At 44.5% G+C, this 7,543-nt stretch overlaps 1 protein-coding gene across 1 annotated transcript; it reads right to left on the reverse strand.

Moving 5' to 3' along the window:
* Positions 1 to 263: 263 nt before the first annotated feature.
* LOC104529249 (G-protein coupled receptor 26) lies at positions 264 to 7,052 on the reverse strand. The gene is made up of 2 exons (XM_010173502.1): positions 6,385 to 7,052; positions 264 to 381 (listed from the first exon to the last, which is right to left on the reverse strand). Exons 1-2 carry the CDS (start codon positions 7,050 to 7,052, stop codon positions 264 to 266), a joined length of 786 nt encoding a protein of 261 aa, XP_010171804.1.
* Between the last annotated feature and the right edge of the window lie 491 nt (positions 7,053 to 7,543).

Here is a 7,543-nt window from a genome sequence, read left to right on the forward strand (position 1 = left end):
CTAAATCACTCCCATGAGACCAACATATCAACTGGGCTGACTGAACAGAGTTCGGCCCACAGACCACAGCAGGATTGTATCAAATAAGTACTGTGACATCACGTACAGTTTTGTTAGCTCAGTAAATGCAATCTCTGTCACAGGAGTGGAATTGTTGCACAACATTTTCACAGGAGACTTAAATCATTTTCTGGTTCAGCATGCCCTACTTCTCCAAGTTAAGAGTACATCTCAGTAGTCTTTTCCAGTATGTAGGCTCACACTTACCTTGTAATTACATAAGGTGCAAAACAAAGTATAAAAGTGCCAATAAAGGTACTTATTTTCTTTGTTGCTCGCTGCCTTCGTCTCTTTTGTTCTTCTAGACAACGTTCTCTTACGCTGTGTGACATTCAACACAAACAAGAACATGAATCATAATATCAGGTAAGCAGATTTTAATGACTTTACTTATGGAATGATGGAAATAAATCTTTCCAGTAAGTGTTGTATTCACATAAACCAATATCATGTGTACTGCATTTCTATGGGATAATACCAAGTATTAACACATTGTATGATCATCTTATGCTCCCAAACCATTACAGAGAAACACTTCATTATAGATTTATATGCACACCCCCTCATTATATTGATTTATATATAATCAAATCAGTGGAATTCAGCCTTGAAATCAGTTGCAACTCCTTTTATTTTTTAATTACTGTAAGCTGTATTTGCAGACTGGAGTTTGCCTTATGATATTTAGAGATATGGAAAATATCCAGAGTGGGGTAGGCAACATGCTACTTCCCTAGGAACAGCAATTCCAACACCACTGTCTGAGATAAGAGAAACTTCCCAGCAAGATAAGAAATAAAACACAATAAAATCCTAACGGGGGGGAAAAACATGCTCTGAACATTCAGCCCAATATTGGAGTAATCACTATATCCCATTGCTGTGATCTGTGTGCCCATAAATCTTACAGCAGCCTGTGCAGCTCTGCTGAGCACTTTGCAAAGCCAGGAATTATATAAGAAATAGCACAAAACAAAACAAAAAACAACCCAGCACTGTGACATTCTGACTCCTCGCCTCACACCAGCCTTGTTCCTGACTAAACAGATACAAATTAGTCATTCCTTGGGAGTTTTTTTCCCCCCTATTTTTTAGGACAAGAACTTCTCCTTTGAGTTTCTGGTGGTGTTCTCACCAGACCATCAGAAAGCTGGTAAGAACCTTGGTGTGCCAGCAAGGTGATGGGAGCACAGGGCTGAGACCACATTTCCACTGCAGGAAATCTCCTTTGAAATCAGCACATTCACTTGCCAAAAGAGTGATAAAGTGAAAACCCATCCTCCTCCTCCACCTGCTTCTGTAACTCCTGTGTTGGTTGTGAGTTTTGAGGGAAGTGGACAAGTAATTCTCTTCTCCAGGTAGGTTGGATGGACAGCACAATTTGTATCTCCCAGAGCCATCTGTACCTGAACCAGATCCTTTGGGAAAGGGCAAAACCAAAGCCAGACTGAATCCTGAAATCCCTCTTTATGCACATAGCAGCACTACTCCGTGTTGACTCATTGCATGGTGAAGAAATCACATCTTGGGAAGACCGAATGGTTTGGCCCATGTGCTACATTTGCAACTTCTCGACATTGTTGTCTCTGTTTTCATTACAAATTTGTAGTTGATGACTCACTGTCAGGTTCCACACTCACATATGTTAATAGCTGCAAAGTTTATGGCCCTACCTTTATGTTTTTTTCTGTATCTACAAATGTTTGATTATCATCTAAATGCATATTACGTTCTGAGGATCTCAATGTGCTTCAGTGACCTCTGTGGCACTGAGCTCTTATCTTTTTGTTGTGTTAAAGGAAGAAAATATGTTTCCTTCAATCCATTTTATATATGGTCTTATATTGCCAGTCCCCAGAGATGTTATCATGATGCACAAAATGAAATCCCAGAATTGCCTAGACTGGAAAAGACCTTTAAGATCATCAAGTCCAAGAAATACTGGAGGAAAAGTTCGTTTTCCTTGAAATAATAAATTGTCTTGCTCTTAAATAATATGCCTAAGTAAAATGAAAGCACATCTAAAAGTATTACATGTTCTGTGTCTGAGTTATTTGCAGCTAGAAATGACAACTGAGAAGGAAAAAAAAAATCCACCTTTTCAAGGGAACCTATGGGCTTTCAGTTCTGCAAGAGCTGGAGAACTTGGAGTATTTTTAGATGCAGACAGATGATCTTAGAGGTTCACCAGCTTTGCTTAAGTTAGTAAATTCATAGTATCCCAGACACATGGTGATATAGGAAAAAAAATCTCCAAAGTAGGTTCAATGAGGGTGTTGTTAAGGTGTAGAGGATGCTGTATTTTTTTCTCTAACAGTTTCCCCAGTTACATCTTTTCTCTACTGGCACATACAAAGCTGTCTTTGACTCCTGGAGCTCGCACATGACTTGGGAAGTACTGAAGACTTCAACCAATTTCTTTTGTTCAGCCTTTCCAGATGTAGCTAATAAATACCGCATCCCAGAGGAAGGTATTTTATCTCACTCCTTCATATAGACAATGTACACAGATGAGTATTTTTCTTTTGCATACACTTTCATGCTCCAAGATAAGAACATATATGCGAGTTCCATTACTGACACTAGTCATAGAACTGGATTAATGACTAAGCTTTCATTTAAAGATTTTAATATCCTGGAAAATCTGTGATAGATCCCTTTGAAGGTTTGGTATTTTAAACAAAGTTTATGAGATACTGGACCTTAAGATCTGTAAAACTGGATACACCAAAAAGATAGTATAGATAATCTGGGTGAAGAAATACATGTGTTAAGCACTTAAGTGAAGTCTTGCCCAAACCTCTCACAATACCTAAGATATCTTGGTCTTAAGAACAAAGTCAAGAAAGGCAGTATCCAGTAAAAATGCCTAAGCTAACTTGAAAGGACATGTGCCCCAAACATTCACATGATTTTGTGTGGTATTTAGAGGTTTCCTTTGTACTCGTCTTGAATGATTTTCAGAAGATCACTCATGTCTTTCCAAGTTACAGGTAATAAAGACATCTGTCAGATCGCCTGTCGCTAGACCTCCTTGCGGGTGGATTCTGAGTCATAGGAAGCAGAAAATTGTCCGTACACTTTTCTCAGCATTGAAACTAGACAGTGCAAAAAGCCAGAGAAGTCAGGGTAGTCTAAGGTGGGATTACAAACTCTGTTCTCTCATGTGCCTTCTCCCAGCATCCATGTCTGTGCTATTAGGTGCTACAGTGAACACTGAAATTGCCTGTATATATACCACTTATATAATTCAAATGATACCTGTGTTATGTCAGAGGTTTATGAACATCATTGGCTGCTCCAGGAGACCTGCAGCCTTTGTGTAGCTTTCACAGGAGGGAAGGCAATCCCAGGTCTGACCCTTTCAGTGGTGGTGGCTGTCACCAGTTAAGGCAGCACCAGCATAGGTCAAATCAGCCACCATTTCTGTGATCCAAAAAAGAAGCTAAAACTCTCCTTTCTTAGAGAGAGGTATTAGAATAACTTGATGCGAGATAAATGATGGTCAGCAGAAGCATAGAATCGTAGAACGCATTGGGTTGGAAGGGATCTTCAAAGGTCATCTAGTCCAACCCCCCTGCAGTGAGCAGGGATATCTTCACTAGAGCAGGTTGCTCAGAGCCCCATCAAGCCTGACCTTGAATATCTCTAGGCATGGGGCCTCCACTCCCTCTCTGGGCAACCTGTTCCAATGATCTACCACCCTTATATTGAAGAACTTTTTCCTAATATCCAACTCAAATCTCCCCTTTTCGAGTTTAAAACCATTACCCCTCATCCTATTGGTACATGCCCTTGTGAACAGTTCTTCCCCAGCTTTCTTGTAGGCACTTTTCAGGTACTGGAAGTTAATACAGTTAATAGAGGTTACTCGTAGCACAGTGCCTGTACCGCTCTGTCTCCTCTGTAGAAAGGAGGGATCGTTCCCACAGCCCCATTGAATCCACCTCTCAGTGAGATGATTACAAAATGCAGGAACATCCTCAAATTAACCTAGACCAGAAAAAATGCAGAGGAGGAGAAATACTACTGGGATTTTTGCCCTTTTTTGAAGCTTTGCTTTGCAGTCCAGGCATACTTTAAGCGTTAGACATGCTATTTCAGAGACCCTCAGTGGGTCTGGGGCACTGCCCTGGGAGTAATCACCACATCTCACCATGCGTGCAGGAACTCAGGCCAGTCAAGGTACAGTTTAGCAACCAGACAGCACATAGGGCAGAAGAGGTTTGTTGTTGGTTTTTGTTTGGGGTTTTTTTCCCCTCTATGTGACTTGGTGGATAAGGGAAGATTTATACATGTGTTTCTCAAGACTTGCCCAAAGTTCTGCTCCACATTCTTGGTCAAGAGACAGATCAAACAGCTTAACTGGAGAATTTTGAGCAAATGTTTCTGTTCCTCTAACAGTGTGCTGTCCTGCCCTGATCCTTTCAGACTTATTTGCCTTAGGCTTAGGAATTCCCAAAATATGACCTTTTTTTTTGAGGACAGCCACATGTGCTTTCAGTCCTGCAGCTCTGCTCCTGGCTGCCTGCAAATGGAGAGAGCTGGTGTTCGCCTCCAGCTTACAGAGCAAAGGACAGCAAGGGGGGTCCGGTGGGATGTCTGACATGGGTCTGCCCTCTTCAACTGCTCTCAGCTTTCCTCTCTTCCAGGCAGCCTTCATCCCCCTTGTCAGACACCTCCCTGCACTGTCAGCTGCTGGCATTTTTCTGAAAGACATTTCCCTTCTCTTCAGTCTCTGATAGGGACAGTCTGAACCTTAAGATCCAGTCTCTGAGTGTCTCCCAAGCAGCACAGGCATCCCTCACAGACACTCTGTCACCCTACCTAGCCAAACCATTGTCTCTTTTTTTTTTTTTTCCAGGCAAATACATCACATTCTTCCTTTTCCAATCACCTGCTCCAGCTGTACTAATCCCCAAGACAAACTAGTTCCTCTGAGCAAAACAGTCTGATTTCTTTCCACACTGTGACCAGTGCCTCTGTTTTCCCAGTTCCAGAGCTCACTTGGTGACTCTTCCAGCCCGTCCCAGTCATAGCTGGGTCTTAGCCCCATCTCAACCTCATCAGAGAGTCTCAGCCCTCAGCCAGGACATGCTGAGCCATCAGCCACCCTCTCTTTCTCTGTCCTGCCTCAACTGTGCAGGTTCTTTTCTCAAATCCCTGCTTCCCAGGCAGATCACTCTGGCTCATCCTGCTGCTCCCATCTCACCAGCCCAGTCCCACATCCTTCCAGCCATGCCAGTTTTGGTCCTTTCCATTTCCTCCTCTCCTCTTCTCATGGGCAGAGTCATCACGTACCACAGCCCACACTGATTTCCTCCTCTCCTGGGCACCTTCCCCAGCTCCTCGCCAGGATCACTGCCTGCCCAGCACCATCCTTGGGCTTCCATCCAACAAGGTTTTCTCTCCTTCAGCTTTACCACTACGTTCCCCTGACTGACCCAGGGAAAACTCTCTCTCCCACCCTCCCTCCTACAAACCAATCTGCAACCCTTCCACATCCAGACAGAGCCTATTCATGCCAGATTTATAGTTTGTGCATAATTCTTGTGCACAACCTCCCAGCACACATTCATACCTGTTTGGCACTTGCTTTCAAGCCTGTTATCCTCCCAGCCCACAGAGACTTTTCTCCTCCTGTGTCTAGGCACAAGGGACTTGCTGAAAGACTCTGATTTGAAATGAACTTTATACATCCCCTACTTGTCATATGAACATTGCTGTTGAAGTCTCTCTCACTGGGGTGTAAGTATCGGCATTCAAGCGTATGCATTTTGCAGTAGTTATGCTCTCACAATTCTGCTTTCAGGCAGGATAAAGTTACAGAGAGCACAGAAATAAAGAATCTGAGAGGTAAAGGAGCAGCACACAGTGCCCAGCTTCCCTTCTCAACTCCCAGTGAAGGGGCATGTGCAGCCTCAGCCTGCTCCCTCTCAGGGATCCAGCAACATTTTGGGCTGACAGTGCCAAAAAAATATGCAAATTTATCAACCACTAAATCCACCTTTGGAGACAAAGGGCAGTGATCTGATCACTGTCTCAGAGGGAAGTGCATGCTCAGCCAAAACTGCCTGTTTCCTTGTTTTCCCTCCCAAAACAAGCCCTTCAGCATAACAAAGAAGAGGTGCTTCTACAACTGGAAAAATAAACACAAGAAAAAAGAAACATGCAGAATAGAAACTGGCAAAAAGGATGCTCCTTTTCTCCCCCTCCCCATCCCCTGCTGTCACACAGAACACACTGTATTTAACATAACACCGAAACCCTCCTCGCTCCCTCTGCCGTGAATAGTCTCACTTGCTGAACACACAGGCACCTTACCTGGGATGGATGTCCACGAGCAGCACCAGGGTCTGCATAGTGATCACGTCAATCCTCTTACAGTGAAACCGTGCCACCTTCAGCACTTTTAGATACGTGAAACACAGGACTATAAGGGAGAGGAGGAAGCTGAGGGTGTGAAAAACCCCAGTGAAAATCACAAACTGTGTCCTATCCTCTGGTCTCTTGTTGTACAAGGTGCAGGAGGCATAGAGGTGATGGAAACCCACCCAGGAGAGAGAAGCTGCCACTATTGGGAACGACACGGAGTGTAGCCACGTGTAGCTCAGTATGAGAGCGGCATCCCTGTACCTCATTTTGGAGTGATAACTTAGAGGGAAGACCACAGCAATCCACCTGTCAATGCTCAAAGCTGCCATGCTCAACATGGAGTTCGTGGTAAGAAAAGTCTCCAGGAAGCCCACAATGTGACAGATCTGATCTCCTCCTGGTTGACTCTTGTAAATGATCCCAGCCAAGGTCAGGGGCATGTTCGAAACAGTCATCAACAAGTTGCAGAAGGTGAGGTTGAGGATGAACAATCCTGGGACCTGCTTACGGATGTCAGCGCTGTACAGGAAGCACATCAGCACCAGCACATTGGCCAGCAGGGCCACGAGCATCAACACCACCACCACGAAAGCCAAGATCACTTCCCAGATGTTCATGGTGCGTCCAGTCACAGGAGGGACATCTCCAAAACTGCGCCTCGCCGGCACCCGAGGAACATGGTGCGAGACGCGCTCGCCTCGCCCTCCTCCCCAGCCTGCTCGCACTCTTGCATGCCCTCCGTATTTTTAGAAGAGCTGCAGGTTTTTTTCTTCTCCAACCTCCCCCTCCTCGCTGCTCCTTTCCACGTCAACGCTTTCCGAGACGTGCACAAAAGCACTGGGAATGCCCATCAAACTGCAAGGAGGGCTTAAAAAATATCAGCAGGGCTGAACCACTGTCTCCATTTGGTCCATTCGAAGGAGAGCAGGTTATTCTGAGAAACCGCTCTCCTGAGATCCCTAATTATCAGCCCCAAGCTTGCAAGCAATTCACCGAGTGAATTGTGCTCTCTTTCTCTCTTGCTTTCTCTCTCTCTCTCTCTCTCTCTTGCTCTTTCTCTCCCCTCCCCTCTCCTCCAACCCTCACCCCCTTTCAGGCTGAATGTAAC

The sequence above is a fragment of the Antrostomus carolinensis genome, unplaced genomic scaffold (genome assembly GCF_000700745.2).
Source record: "Antrostomus carolinensis isolate BGI_N321 unplaced genomic scaffold, ASM70074v2 scaffold14348, whole genome shotgun sequence".
Lineage (NCBI taxonomy): Eukaryota > Metazoa > Chordata > Aves > Caprimulgiformes > Caprimulgidae > Antrostomus > Antrostomus carolinensis.

Coding starts and splice junctions, on each gene's coding strand:
- LOC104529249 (XM_010173502.1), bottom strand. CDS start 7,052: ATGAACATCTGGGAAGTGATCTTGGCTTTCGTGGTGGTGGTGTTGATG. Junction 382..6,384: donor CTCGTGGACATCCATCCCAG/GTAAGGTGCCTG, acceptor AATGTCACACAG/CGTAAGAGAACGTTGTCTAG.